A 15,814-nucleotide genomic window follows, 5' to 3' on the forward strand; every position below is an offset into this window, starting at 1 on the left:
AAACCAAAAAAAGTAAAAGAAGAAACAACCAAACAAAAAAGATACAAAATGCTAAACAAAGCAAAAACAAAAACAATTGAACCTGCACATAACAAAAACCAAAAAGGAAAAAAATGGTAACAGAACATGGTACAGTAAGTAACATTAACATACTTGTTAAATCGCTATTGATCACCACAACAACATCTGGGTTATGTTTCTAATATTTTCAGCCAAAGAGTATCATTGGGGTGCATATTTAATATTTTTCAGGACTTTATTTACAGGTGGTGCTATTTAATAACCAGCCAAAAGCCACATCACTTCAAATTTGGACTTTTCAATAGCCAACCACAGACTTTTGTTGAGAATCTTTGATCAGACTTTGACACCCCATAGCATTGGTGTGTCAATTAAGTTTCATGATCAAAAGAATTATTTTTCTGTTATAAATGGTAATGCTGGTAATAAAATTAATTACTTTAGACTGAAAGTAACTCAAACAGAGATCTTTATTGTTCAGGTAAATGTATCTTTTTTGATGTAACATTTCTCACTGTCTTGAGTGTAATGCATTTATCAATACAATGGTATATATTTTAAAAACAGTAATTCTAAGAACTGTGTAATTTAGAAAATTTTTGTATCTGTGCCATTCTTTCAAGGTTTGTAGATTATTATTCCGCTTGCAATGTCAAGTGGTAAATGTTGAAGCTAATGAAAAATAAATTCTGGTTCTGGAATTAGTGCCTGCTTGAACTGTATCACTAATGATCCCAGTATGCTGGAAGCTCTTACTTTCTTGTCCTTTTGACAACAGATGTAAAAGTTGGGACAATGGAAAATCAGAACAGTTGTAATACAGACAGGACTGTACACTACTGTCAACAATACACAAGTAGTAAACCATACAAAGACTTTTTGGAACATTTCATCATATCTGCGAATATTTCAATATACCAAGTAAGTAGAAATCACATCCAAAGTCTAATTGGAAGACATTCAAGTTACACAGCTTTTGTGTCCATGGTTTTTTAGAAGACACCTAGGAGAGAAGTTAAAGAAGATTATGAGCAGGGGAGTAAGATTTTGGTAATGTTAACAGAGTTAGGAACTTTGATTTTATTAGATGAAAGCCTCAGTATCAAAGTAGTCTTCAGAAGTAAACATCAGTGGATTATGACTGAATATACATAGTCATCACTGGTTTTCAACTGTGGTTTTAAACATGAGGTACAATCTTTCTGACTAACATAAACACCATTGATCCACAACCTTTTCCAATGTTGTTTTCCAATGTTAACAATCAAACATTGGTTGACAATGGTGCAAAAATAATCATTTACTTAATAAATTTCTCACCTTGTCATTCTGAAAAAATTAATTTTCCATCTTTTTCAATATTTCCACAACAAATTCAAGCTAAGTAACTTGTTGGACCTAGAAAAACAATTGAAAATAATTTCACATTTTTTTTTTTAAACTTTGTAAAGCCAACTTTACAATAGAGCTCTACGCTATGAGAGACAACTGCTGAAGTCTCCTAAATTTTTATTTCTCGTTATTCACCCCCATACTATCACTTCAGTATATAGAAAGACATCACAAACTTAATATGTATAAACCATTATAATAATATTCAATATTTATATTGCACATTTTCTTTAAGACTATAATCAAATGCACATTACAAACATTACAATAAATACAAATTAAATAAGAACCATTTACAATCACTATGAAATCAAAGAAGAAAACTGTACAATTACAATTGAGGATAAGAAAAGTAATTTGCAGAAAAAGAAACTAAATGAAAATCTAAATCTAAACTAATTGTACTAACAAAATGCCTTCCTGAATAAAAATGTCTTAAGTTTCCATTTAAATCACTTTTGGTGCAAGCAGATCTAATGCCTACAGGAAGACTGTATTATAATACTCAAACAAGACCATTTGAAAGGATAAAACTAGGGAAGAGTAACAAAAGTAAGATCTATCGTCAAACCCAAGAACTCTAATCTGTTCTTGTCAAAGCTTCCATCAATTGGTTTATTTTCACCTGCACGCCTATAGAACATGTCTGAAACAGTCTCAGTCTACAAAGTGGCCTCAGTTATTTTGGTGATATTTATCATCAGTTATGTTCAAGAGTAGCAAATAAATAATGCATTAGTGGCCACATCCATAATTGGGGAAGCAAAATTCTATAATAAACCATACATTATGCTAACACAAGTAACTCACAGAATCAGTATTTTTTTTTGAGTCAAATTTTTATGCATGCCAGTCATGAACTAGGAATCTGTAATAAAATTTACACTTATATTACCACTTAAGTGGCTCAGCCTCTTTATGTTCTGGTCACTGAACCTCTCCTGCTAGTATTCTAATCTTCCATGAAAGCAGATATAAAATAATAGTTAAAACAAGAAAGAAAAATGACTGGTTAAAAAAAGAGGGTACAATTGAAGCCACAAATTAAAGAGATTTCAAGTTTCAAGATCATAAGATGTACAAAACAATTTGAAAACAGGATACAAGTTACAAGAAGTGCATCAGGTAAAACCAGATTTTCTAATCAAGTCACTGGGTGACTTTCTTATGTCCCTATTCTGGAGGTCATCACTTGCACCAAACTCGACAACACAAAACATTGCCACCTAGTTCATCACACACTCCTCACCTCAGAAAAGCCTGCTTGGTTGGGTCTTGACGTTGTACCTACATGTAAGACAAGTAACTCATTGTTAGACACTGTCAGAGAAAGGAATTCTGACTTTTTCAGTAATACCACTAAGGTGGTTTCAGATAAGGGCGAAGTTTATCGTCACCATCAATCAGCTGAACTATGAACTCATCATGAACCATACCAAGTAATGCAACAACTTGTAAACTTCATGGATAGCCTCTCAGAGGCACAAATTAAGAGAAAATCTAAGATGACAATTGACTTAACCATTGTGTTGTAAGCAGAGAGAGCATTATTTACAGCAGTCTAAAATATCATTCAAGTGTAATGTTCATGCTTTTTCCTCACCTACTAGTAACACAAATAGAAACCACAATAAGCTGTGCACATTTCTTATGTACTCTGCTCCCTGAAACAAAAACAATTAGCTTCAATTAGAATGAGGCAAGCAATTGTTTGTTAGACACAATAAAGAAACTTGGGGAGTTTTTCAGTCAGACCTAAAGGGCAGTTTCAGATAGGGGAAACACTATTCTCACCATCAACCAGCTGAACTACATGTATGAACTTGTCACAAACCATACTAAACAAGACAACAACTAATAGACTTTCTTTCAATACATGGGGAAGGGCCAGCCTCTCACAGGAGCTAGTTAACACAAAATCTAAGATGAGAAATAGATGAGATGATGAGAAAACTGAACCACTTTGTTGCACATAATTATATAGTCGTATTTACAGGGGCTTAACCATTTAAACCCTTACATTGATATTCATAATATTCTACCAACTGTTCTATACACATTTCCCCTGTTGCTATCAGATAGAATTTGTTTGACAGTCAAGAGCTTCTCAATTAGTGATCATTTTTCTTCTTCTCATGACCTTTACTGGGGAAAGGTGATACTGTAAGGGGAAATTAAAAGCCAATCATTCTTAGAGGTTAAAGGGCTAAATGTCATTTAGATGTTATGTACAGGCTTTTAGATCAAATTATCACCTGCCCAAATAGAAACCACACAGCGCTTTACAAGTTCCTCCAGTCAAAAACTCCCCGAAACAAAACCAATTGTGTGGTTCCAGAAAATATCCATACCCCCCACGGAAGATCATTGCAAGTTCTGAGGGGGAGGGGGGTTCAAGGGCAGTAATTTCTGAGGGGTAGGGGGGTTTCGTGGGAAACTAATTTTCCAAAGGGTGATGAACCATGTACAAAACATTGAAAGCAACATATGATCCACCTGAAGCGCAAAAACATACTCACATACGTTGTTTTGAAACAAAAGTCAGTACTCCTGGCCATTGAGATAAAGTGAACATTATAAGCTTTAATGTTTCTGTTTTTCTTTGAGTTAGCTACCGCTACAACCTCCCAAAGCTAGGAACGGAGTCAAAACGATTTAAAATGGCCGTCTCAATTGGAGTCTCATACCCAGACTTCCAGCTTTGTCTCGTTTTCGTCCTCCCAACACTTCCGTTCACTTGAGTATCGCTTTTCGCTACAAGGAATGTATATGTTTAGGCTCAAATTAAATGTAAACCTACCTCACTTGCTGTGTATTGTCGTTTCTGTAGTTCTAAATGGCGAATTTGAGCGATTTGGTAGATTTTGCGTTCACTGTTACTTTACTGTCTCCTTCTTATACAGTAAAGTATACAGTATATTATTACACGGCTCGGGCTGTCAGAAGGCCCATAACTAAAATCAGCCAATCAAAATGCTGTATTGCCGGTCAATATTCTCTCAGTATTGGACCGGGCACTGTCCCGAATGGTCCCAAATGATGCCGCACTTGTCTCCCTTTGAACTTCAGTCGTATAATAAATCTCTTATTAACCAAGCTTGGTCGGGACCGTACTAGAAGAATATTGGCCCTCAAACCTTTTTGTACGGACCGAGCGCAGCGAGGTCCGTACTGTCAAGACCTCGGGCCGATATTCTCCCAGTACGGCCCTCGCGCTTGGTTAATAAGATATATGTAACAGTCAACGCAAATTCTACCAAATCGCTCAAATTCGCCGCTTAGAATCACAGAAACGACAATAGACAGCAAGTGAGGTAGGTTTACATTTATTTTGAGCCTTAACATAGACATTTCTTGATATAAGTTTACGATATTATAACTCTTCAATATTCTCCCATACATTTCTTTATATTTCGAACAAACGACCAGACACGGCCGCTTGTGTAGGTCCCCTGTGTGAGCACTTGGTCCTCTCACATCTTCAGACCTTTACAAAATTCTCAGCAATGCACCGGTTTATGTTCTAATGACTGTTTCAGCGTCTTGGATCACGTTTACACCCCCCTCCAATGTAAAATAAAAAAAGCCATTCACATTCAGTGGAAACAGCCCACTCTGAATCATCTATGTTATCGTGTCAATTTAAAACTTTCTCTGTAATTATTTACATTCTCGTGTTTCTTTTACCGTTATGTGCAATAAGCATTCTGTGTACGCTGTAAATTCAACTTTGTACTTTATGTGAATAAGAACTAGTACTGAAGATGACAGAAGAACTGTCGAACATGCATGTTTTTAAAACCTAAAATGTTGTGTACCTTCTTAAAAAGTTCTGATAAACTTTGAATGTCACAGTATTCATCACGCTCAACTTCACATTTCGTTACTTCATAGTTAGTAGAGGGGACTAACTATGGCGAGCAGCGACTCGAGTCGTTTGAGCCCACGGTTGAAATTCCCAAAAGATTAGCGTTTTAAATGTAAAATTTATATCTAGATAAAGTTTCGCCCCAGGGTAATAAGGTGTTTCGGTGGCCTTATGGTAAAGAGCAATGAGGTAGCTGACATTCTCAGGATAGCAACGTAGGTGGTTCAAATGCGACGTTCTCATGTATATTCTGAGTTTGTCTTACCTTTTCATCTCTTTTTTCTTTTTTTTTTTCGGACACAATAATCATTTTCCTGGATGTGTACATTTAAAAATAGAAGTATTGATGCCATAAATGAAATATACGCTGCAAGAGATAAAAGTGTATTCGGAGATTGGGCAAACTTTAATTCATTCACTAATGAAAAACGTATACTTTTTTACTCTTTCAAGATTATCATTGGCTTCTTTTTCACCCCAACACTATTCTTAGCAACAAAGGTCGCCATTTCGTTTGTTTATCACTCGCCAAAAACTATAAAATGCATTCAAAAGCCTAAAATAGAAAAAAGTTTACAGGAATCGACCAATCGAGCGAGCGAGCAAGCGAGCGCCATTCATCACATCATACCTACAACTCGCTCTTGCGCACGCGCAATTCACGAGTTAAAAAGGTCTTACAATGACTATCTTCTACTCAAGATGCCGGAAATTCAAATATAACCGATTACAAGAATAGTCCAGTGACCTGTTGAACAAAATTTGACTTTGATAATGGAACATTCTAATTGAATTTCTGTCCCCCTTATTTGATATATACGACTGGGATCAGCTCCCCTCTTGTAACTAGTCCTACAAAGGGGTCTACAATGACTATCTTTCATTCGAGATACTGGAAACTCAAATTTGACCGAGTACGGTCCAAAAAAAAAAAAATGGCAGTTGGATGGACAAAAATTACATTTTTGGCCCCAAGATTGATATTTAGATGAGGTTAACTTCTGAAGTATTCTAAAAAGTCTACAATGACTTGCTGAATAAATGAACGACACCTTTTCGAAGAATCAATCCCAAAGTTCGTTCCAGTCTTTCAAGGCCTCTTCTTTATAAAATGAAAATATATCTTGTAAAACCTCCAAAAAAACTTCATTACACTAAATATCTATATGAACAACTGTTTTCTTTAAAAGAAAGGCTAAAGAAGGTTATCTGGCTCATAAATCATAATGAAAACCTTTTTAGATTATTCAAATGTTAATTATTCCCTTGGCTGTATATATATCTACCATGAAGGTCCTCTCGCGAAGATTACTACAGACATCTAAATGACAAGGCGTGCCCGTCTGCTAAGGAGAAAGCCCAAAATTCTATTTTATAACTGCTTAACTGAAAAAATCCTTCTGTTATATCATGCGATCACACGAAATGTTCCGTTTCATGCGGTATAGGCAAAGATTAGGGTCTTGACTGAGAGTCAGCTTTGTTCCGGAAACAGGATTTGCGAATCAGTTGTTAGCGTTGGAGGTTATGTCTTCTTTCCTGTAAGATAATATTTATAACCTGAGCAAAGGTACGTGTTAATCTTGAATTACTTCCTCAGTAAATTAATTGTTTAATTCAATAAGTTTGTTCAAAAAATTTATGCTGCTACGACTGACAGGTTCAGTCGCTGTTAACTTCGGATACTGTAGATGCCTTTGGCAAGGAGTTTCCACGCAGAATTTGAGATAATTTACTTGGAGAAGCTCGCTTTGAAGTTAATGCCTATCAGTAACTCATTGCCCATCGTTATTAAGCCAGTCTTCATTTTGTCTCCTTCGTCTTTTCAACAATAATAGAATACATGGCGGAACTATATGGGATACAGCACAAATCCTCTCTTTACCGTAACGAGCTCACATTCTTTGCATGAAATAAACGAGGTTAGATGCGTGAGAGGACCACTGAATTTTGCTTTTGTGTCCTTGTGGCTTTTTCAAATCCTCCGAACTTAAGAAAATGCACTTCAATGTCTCCCTTTACACTCCTCACACTCGATGGAAAAGTACAACAAAAAAAAGAAAAAACGCCGCGGAGAGTCCTCGCTGACTTCTTCCAAGGTAGGTGATTTCACACTTAAATTCTGTTTCCTTCTGACATGTTATAAACAGTGCATTTAGGCCTTAGAAGATTCCCATCCTAAGTGTCATTTTCATTGAGGTTTTTTTAAATACAAACTTGACTCATTTCCTTAAAAACCTACCTTAATGTGACATTATCTCCAATCAGCATGAACGGAGCCCATTTCTCCACTTCAGGAAAGCCGTTATTTCTCATCCACTTTCGGACCTCGTGAAGAGACTTACTGGCACTCTCACCACGAAACAAGAGTTCGTAGAAATTATTCATGAACTGTTCCGTCGATTCGTCGTTCAAGGCCCACCGCGCTACTAACACCGAGCGAGCACCGGATCCTAAGAACGCCCGAGCGATTCCAATGACTCCTTCGACTTTAGTCTCTCCGCGTCCACTGTGACAGCAACTTAGAACAACCAGTTTAGCTCGAAGTTGAACTTTTGACACGTCAGCCATCGTCAAGAGGTATTCTTCTTCTTGTGGAATATCATTAGTAGTACGAACAGGGCAAAGCGCGATTTCTCCTCTCTCGGCATATCCGTGAGCAGCAAAATGTATCAGCGCAACTGACTTCATCTGTTCAATAACCGCCTCTTTTGTTGCATATCTCCCTAACAATGGGGGGACGCCAAGCATTTTTCCAATCATCTCAGCTTCTCTTCTTGCACCTGGTAATGGCTGGAGGATAATCGGTTGCCCCTTGTAAATCACTTTGCTCACCTCAGGTTCACCAACTATGAGAGCCTCACTCTGACTGTGGTAGTTTGGAGGACTGTCCTTAATAAGTTTGAGGGTGGTCAGAGAAGGAGCAATACGGATCCTGAATTTTTCAGACAAATATCTTCCTCCTTCGTCAATTAAGGCTGCAAATGGCACTTGGTACATGCAGCTATCAGGGACAATGATAATTTCAGGCTCGTTCAATAAATCGGCCACGGGAGCGACGATTATTTCGTAGCACAAACGAAGATTTTTTTCCATATTATTGTGTGTTAAAGGCGATCGGTTGACATCATCAGATGATGTTAAAACACGTTCGTCATTTAAAGAGCGATCTTCGCAAACATCTCTAGGTAGAATGCCAAAGTGGAGGAAACTTTCCGAAAAAAACACTTTCAGGTCAGGAACTGACCCGGCATTTCCAAAACGATCTGAATCCAATCTCTTTCTTCGGAAATGAATCTCTCCGCTTGTTTTCAGAATCCAAATCCGTGCATCTTCATCATCAACCGAAAGGTAAAGACAATTACAGCTGGCTTCTCCTTTTATAATATCATGGATTCCACACCATGATCGCGGATCGCCTGAAAACTGCAACTGTTTGGCAGAATATTGAGATGTCATCAAGTCCGCTAGAGCTCTTGCCCGTCTAAGTTCTTCAACGTAAAGAGCATCTGTAAAATTTCCGCAAACAGAAAGCAATTTAATGAGCGTGTCATAGGGAAAGACGCCATGCTCCTCCAACAAAGATATTTGAAAGTAGTCGTTGCCTTTTACAAAGTTTCGCAATTTTTCAAATTTTGCAATAGATTGAAAAAGATACGAAAAAGCTTCTTCGAGATTAAACTGAGCTAACTTCAAAACTGCTAGACCGCAAACAACTTTAAACTCGGTCATACTATCTCTAATGCCTTCGCACTTTAAGAAAGCCTCGCGAAAATACAATTCGGCTTTCTCAAGTTCACCTAAGGAATGAAACAATGTTCCTAAGTTTCCGTTTAAAGCTGCTTCTCCCTTTTTGTCACCAATTTCCTTTGTGATTACCAGCCCTTTCTCAGCAAAATCTTTAGCCTTTGTGTATTCACCGAAAGAATAAAACAATGCTCCTAAGTTTCCGTAGACAGCTGCTTCTCCCTTTCTGTTGCCAGTTTACTTTCTAATCGAAAGTGCGTTCTCCATGTATGCTTTAGCCTTTCCGTATTCACCGAGAGAATGAAAAAATGCTCCTAAGTTTCCGTAGTCAGCTGCTTCTCCTTCTCTGTCGCCAATTTCATCTCTGATTAAAAGTGCTTTCTCGGTGTATTCTTGAGCCTTTTTGTATTCACCAAGCGAGTGAAACAATGTTCCTAAGTTTCCGTAGCAAGCTGCTTCTCCTTTTCTGTCACCAATTTCCTTTCTGATTTCTAGTGCCTTCTCGGTGTATTCTTGAGCCTTTTTGTATTCACCAAACGACTGAAACAATGTTCCCAAGTTTCCGTGGTCAGCTGCTTCTCCTTTTCTGTCACCAATTTCCTTTCTAATTTCTAGTGCTTTCTCGGTGTATTCTTGAGCTTTCTTGTATTCACCTAGCGAGTGAAACAATGTTCCTAAGTTTCCGTAGTCAGCTGCTTCTCCTTCTCTGTCACCAATATCCTTTCTGATTTCTAGTGCTTTCTCGGTGTATTCTTGAGCCTTTTTGTATTCACCACGCGAGTGAAACAATGTTCCCAAGTTTCCGTAGTCTACCGCTTCTCCTTTTCTATCACCAATCTCCTTTCTGATCGCTAGTGCTTTCTCGGTGTATTCTTGAGCCTTTTTGTATTCACCAACCGACTGAAACAATGTTCCTAAGTTTCCGTAGTCAGCTTCTTCTCCTTTTCTGTCGCCAATGTTCCTTCTGATCGCTAGTGCTCTCTCGGTGTATTCTTGAGCCTTTTTGTATTCACCAAGCGAGTGAAACAATGTTCCTAAGTTTCCGTAGTCAGCTGCTTCTCCTTTTCTGTCGCCAATTTCCTTTCTGATCGCTAGTGCTTTCTCGGTGTATTCTTGAGCCTTTTTGTATTCACCAACCGACTAAAACAATGTTCCTAAGTTTCCGTAGTCAGCTGCTTCTCCTTTTCTGTCGCCAATTTCCTTTCTGATCGCTAGTGCTTTCTCGGTGTATTCTTGAGCCTTTTTGTATTCACCAACCGACTGAAACAATGTTCCTAAGTTTCCGTAGTCAGCTGCTTCTCCTTTTCTGTCGCCAATCTCCTTTCTGATCGCAAGTGCTTTCTCGGTGTATTCTTGAGACTTTTTGTATTCACCAAGCGAGTGAAACAATGTTCCTAAGTTTCCGTAGTCAGCTGCTTCTCCTTCTCTGTCGCCAATTTCCTTTCTCATCGCTAGTGCTTTCACGATGTATTCTTGAGCCTTTTTGTATTCACCAAGCGAGTGAAACAATGTTCCTAAGTTTCCGTAGTCAGCTGCTTCTCCTTTTCTGTCGCCAATTTCCTTTCTCATCGCTAGTGCTCTCTCGGTGTATTCTTGAGCCTTTTTGTATTCACCAAGCGAGTGAAACAATGTTCCTAAGTTTCCGTAGTCAGCTGCTTCTCCTTTTCTGTCGCCAATCTCCTTTCTGATCGCTAGTGCTTTCTCGGTGTATTCTTGAGCCTTTTTGTATTCACCAAGAGAGTGAGACAATGCTCCTAAGTTTCCGTAGTCAGCTGCTTCTCCTTCTCTGTCGCCAATTTCCTTTCTGATCGCTAGTGCTTTCTCGATGTATTCTTGAGCCTTTTTGTATTCACCAAGCGAGTGAAACAATGTTCCTAAGTTTCCGTAGTCAGCTGCTTCTCCTTTTCTGTGGCCAATCTCCTTTCTGATCGCTAGTGCTTTCTCGGTGTATTCTTGAGCCTTTTTGTATTCACCAAGCGAGTGAAACAATGTTCCTAAGTTTCCGTAGTCAGCTGCTTCTCCTTTTCTATCACCAATCTCCTTTCTGATCGCTAGTGCTTTCTCGGTGTATTCTTGAGCCTTTTTGTATTCACCAAGCGAGTGAAACAATGTTCCCAAGTTTCCGTAGTCGGCTGCTTCTCCTTTTCTGTCGCCAATGTTCCTTCTCATCGCTAGTGCTCTCTCGGTGTATTCTTGAGCCTTTTTGTATTGACCAAGCGAGTGAAACAATGTTCCTAAGTTTCCGTAGTCGGCTGCTTCTCCTTTTCTGTCGCCAATGTTCCTTCTCATCGCTAGTGCTCTCTCGGTGTATTCTTGAGCCTTTTTGTATTGACCAAGCGAGTGAAACAATGTTCCTAAGTTTCCGTAGTCGGCTGCTTCTCCTTTTCTGTCGCCAATGTTCCTTCTCATCGCTAGTGCTATCTCGGTGTATTCTTGAGCCTTTTTGTATTGACCAAGCGAGTGAAACAATGTTCCTAAGTTTCCGTAGTCAGCTGCTTCTCCTTTTCTGTCGCCAATTTCTTTTCTGACCGCTAGTGCTTTCTCGGTGTATTCATGAGCCTTTTTGTATTCACCAAGAGAGTGAGACAATGTTCCTAAGTTTCCGTAGTCAGCTGCTTCTCCTTCTCTGTCGCCAATTTCCTTTCTCATCGCTAGTGCTTTCTCGATGTATTCTTGAGCCTTTTTGTATTCACCAAGCGAGTGAAACAATGTTCCTAAGTTTCCGTAGTCAGCTGCTTCTCCTTTTCTGTCGCCAATCTCCTTTCTGATCGCTAGTGCTTTCTCGGTGTATTCTTGAGCCTTTTTGTATTCACCAAGCGAGTAAAACAGTGTTCCTAAGTTTCCGTAGCAAGCTGCTTCTCCTTTTCTGTCGCCAACTTCCTTTCTGATCGCTAGTGCTTTCTCGCTGTATTCTTGAGCCTTTTTGTATTCACCAAGAGAGTGAGACAATGTTCCTAAGTTTCCGTAGTCAGCTGCTTCTCCTTTTCTGTCGCCAATCTCCTTTCTGATCGCTAGTGCTTTCTCGGTGTATTCTTGAGCCTTTTTGTATTGACCAAGGGAGTGACACAATGTTCCTAAGTTTCCGTAGTCAGCTGCTTCTCCTTCTCTGTCGCCAATCTCCTTTCTGATCGCTAGTGCTTTCTCTGTGTATTCTTGAGCCTTTTTGTATTCACCAAGCGAGTGAAACAATGTTCCTAAGTTTCCGTAGTCAGCTGCTTCTCCTTTTCTGTGGCCAATCTCCTTTCTGATCGCTAGTGCTTTCTCGGTGTATTTTTGAGCCTTTTTGTATTGACCAAGCGATTGAAACAATGTTCCTAAGTTTCCGTAATCACCTGCTTCTCCTTCTCTGTCGCCAATTTCCTCTCTGATCGCTAGTGCTCTCTCGGTGTATTCTTGAGCCTTTTTGTATTCACCAAGCGAGTGAAACAATGTGCCTAAGTTTCCGTAGTCAGCTGCTTCTCCTTTTCTATCACCAATCTCCTTTCTGATCGCTAGTGCTTTCTCGGTGTATTGTTGAGCCTTTTTGTATTGACCAAGCGAGTGACACAATGTTCCTAAGTTTCCGTAGTCAGCTGCTATTCCTTTTCTGTCGCCAATCTCCTTTCTGATCGCTAGTGCTTTCTCGGTGTATTCTTGAGCCTTTTTGTATTGACCAAGGGAGTGACACACTGTTCCTAAGTTTCCGTAGTCAGCTGCTTCTCCTTCTCTGTCGCCAATTTCCTTTCTGATCGCTAGTGCTTTCTCTGTGTATTCTTGAGCCTTTTTGTATTCACCAAGCGAGTGAAACAATGTTCCTAAGTTTCCGTAGTCAGCTGCTTCTCCTTTTCTGTGGCCAATCTCCTTTCTGATCGCTAGTGCTTTCTCGGTGTATTTTTGAGCCTTTTTGTATTGACCAAGCGATTGAAATAATGTTCCTAAGTTTCCGTAATCAGCTGCTTCTCCTTCTCTGTCGCCAATTTCCTCTCTGATCGCTAGTGCTCTCTCGGTGTATTCTTGAGCCTTTTTGTACTCACCAAGCGAGTGAAACAATGTGCCTAAGTTTCCGTAGTCAGCTGCTTCTCCCTTTCTGTCACCAATTTCCTTTCTGAATGCTAGTGCTTTCTTCGTGTATTCTTGAGCCTTCTTGTATTCACCAAGCGAGTGAAACAATGTTCCTAAGTTTCCGTAGTCTACCGCTTCTCCTTTTCTGTCGCCAATTTCCTTTCTGAATGCTAGTGCTTTCTCGGTGTATTCTTGAGCCTTTTTGTACGCACCAAGCGAGTGAAACAATGTTCCTAAGTTTCCGTAGTCAGCTGGTTCTCCTTTTCTATCACCAATCTCCTTTCTGATCGCTAGTGCTTTCTCGGTGTATTTTTGAGCCTTTTTGTATTCACCAAGCGAGTGAAACAATGTTCCTAAGTTTCCGTAGTCAGCTGCTTCTCCTATTCTGTCGCCAATGTTCCTTCTGATCGCTAGTGCTTTCTCGGTGTATTCTTGAGCCTTTTTGTATTGACCAAGCGAGTGAAACAATGTTCCTAAGTTTCCGTAGTCAGCTGCTTCTCCTTCTCTGTCGCCAATTTCCTTTCTGATCGCTAGTGCTTTCTCGATGTATTCTTGAGCCTTTTTGTATACACCAAGCGAGTGAAACAATGTTCCTAAGTTTCCGTAGTCAGCTGCTTCTCCTTTTCTGTCGCCAATCTCCTTTCTGATCGCTAGTGCTTTCTCGGTGTATTCTTGAGCCTTTTTGTATTCACCAAGCGAGTGAAACACTGTTCCTAAGTTTCCGTAGCAAGCTGCTTCTCCTTTTCTGTCGCCAATTTCCTTTCTGATCGCTAGTGCTTTCTCGGTGTATTCTTGAGCCTTTTTGTATTTACCAAGAGAGTGAGACAATGTTCCTAAGTTTCCGTAGTCAGCTGCTTCTCCTTCTCTGTCGCCAATTTCCTTTCTGATCGCTAGTGCTTTCTCGATGTATTCTTGAGCCTTTTTGTATTCACCAAGCGAGTGAAACAATGCTCCTAAGTTTCCGTAGTCAGCTGCTTCTCCTTTTCTGTCGCCAACTTCCTTTCTGATCGCTAGTGCTTTCTCGGTGTATTCTTGAGCCTTTTTGTATTGACCAAGCGAGTAAAACAATGTTCCTAAGTTTTCGTAGTCAGCTGCTTCTCCTTCTCTGTCGCCAATTTCCTTTCTGATCGCTAGTGCTTTCTCTGTGTATTCTTGAGCCTTTTTGTATTCACCAAGCGAGTGAAACAATGTTCCTAAGTTTCCGTAGTCAGCTGCTTCTCCTTTTCTGTGGCCAATCTCCTTTCTGATCGCTAGTGCTTTCTCGGTGTATTCTTGAGCCTTTTTGTATTGACCAAGCGATTGAAACAATGTTCCTAAGTTTCCGTAATCAGCTGCTTCTCCTTCTCTATCGCCAATTTCCTCTCTGATCGCTAGTTCTCTCTCGGTGTATTCTTGAGCCTTTTTGTACTCACCAAGCGAGTGAAACAATGTTCCTAAGTTTCCGTAGTCAGCTGCTTCTCCTTCTCTGTCGCCAATTTCCTTTCTGACCGCTAGTGCTCTCTCGATGTATTCTTGAGCCTTTTTGTATTCACCAAGCGAGTGAAACAATGTTCCTAAGTTTCCGTAGTCAGCTGCTTCTCCTTTTCTGTCGCCAATCTCCTTTCTGATCGCTAGTGCTTTCTCGGTGTATTCTTGAGCCTTTTTGTATTGACTAAGTGAGTGAAACAACGCTCCTAAGTTTCCGTAGTCAGCTGCTTCTCCCTTTCTGTTACCAATTTCCTTTCTGATCGCTAGTGCTTTCTTGTAATATTCTTTAGCTCTGTCGTATTCCCCAAGCGACTGAAGGATTGTACCTAGGTTTCCGTAAATGGTTGCTTCGTTATCTCTGTCGCCATTTGGCACAGTGATTGTCAGTGCTTTCTTGTAATATTCCTCAGCCTTGTGATATTCACACAGTGAATAAAATAATTTTCCTATCATCAGGTAACATTGCGCCTCTGTTTTTTTGTCTCCAATACTCCTTGTTATCTCAGCTGCCTTTTGATAGTATTCTCTAGCCTTTTCAAATTCATTTTGTTTCTGATATATCTGTCCCAGTACCAAGCTTAGTTTCCCTTCGTTAAGTGTGTCACCGGAGGCGTGATGTATGATAAGAAGTTCTTTCGCGTACCTTTCTGCAGATGTGTAATTAGAGACCTTGTATGCGACATAGAGCATTAGCATATTTGTTGCTTGGTAAATCAGGGGAAACCAGTGGCATTCTTTTACCCGTACATTAGAGGTTATAAAGATCAACCATTCTTCGCCCAACTTCGTGGCTTTTAAGCCACGGCTAGTGTTCAGAAGGTAGGTGACAACACCAAGAACTATAGCGGATACCATAAGTCCTCCTTCGTTGTCCATTACGACCGTTTTCCAACTTACTCGATTGAATCCAATGTGACAACGTCAATCTGAGGATTTTTAAATTGAACTGGGTTAGATTCGCCGTTTGCAACCGCTCGATTAAATATTATTTAGATAGATAGCTAGTTTATATGTAAAGAGCTTGCAGCTACTAAGCTGAATTGTGTATTTAAAATATAGTATAAAATATAAGATAATGTAGTAAAATGATGTATGAAATAATATCTTATAATAGCGAGTATAATATAATGATAGCAATAAAGTCCTAAATAAATAATAATGTCCTATAAGCATAATGAAAGCTTGAACTGTTAAAATATATACAACGCCATCGATCTCATTTACAAAACTCACCGAGCACTAAAATTCGTTGTTAATACATGATCTTACAAAAAAACA

General features: G+C 39.3%; 1 protein-coding gene, 1 non-coding gene and 1 pseudogene across 2 annotated transcripts; all 3 read right to left on the bottom strand.

Moving 5' to 3' along the window:
• Positions 1 to 473: 473 nt before the first annotated feature.
• On the bottom strand, positions 474 to 15,451 carry LOC148732428 (uncharacterized). Its single transcript, XM_088755799.1, is given in 8 exon segments — positions 474 to 1,024; positions 1,342 to 1,419; positions 2,309 to 2,365; positions 2,663 to 2,700; positions 3,017 to 3,077; positions 3,933 to 6,820; positions 7,524 to 9,081; positions 9,442 to 15,451. Coding segments are annotated over 3 exon segments (7,563 nt in total). The 5' UTR covers positions 15,413 to 15,451; the 3' UTR covers positions 474 to 1,024; positions 1,342 to 1,419; positions 2,309 to 2,365; positions 2,663 to 2,700; positions 3,017 to 3,077; positions 3,933 to 6,786.
• LOC148732429 (small nucleolar RNA SNORD24) lies at positions 2,085 to 2,157 on the bottom strand (annotated as a pseudogene).
• Positions 2,776 to 2,849, bottom strand: LOC148732430 (small nucleolar RNA snR60/Z15/Z230/Z193/J17). The gene has a single exon (XR_016000899.1). It is a non-coding gene; the product is annotated as a small nucleolar RNA snR60/Z15/Z230/Z193/J17 (small nucleolar RNA).
• Positions 15,452 to 15,814: the final 363 nt, after the last annotated feature.

The sequence above is a fragment of the Stylophora pistillata genome, chromosome 4, assembly GCF_964205215.1.
Source record: "Stylophora pistillata chromosome 4, jaStyPist1.2, whole genome shotgun sequence".
In the NCBI taxonomy this organism is placed as follows: Eukaryota; Metazoa; Cnidaria; class Anthozoa; order Scleractinia; family Pocilloporidae; genus Stylophora; species Stylophora pistillata.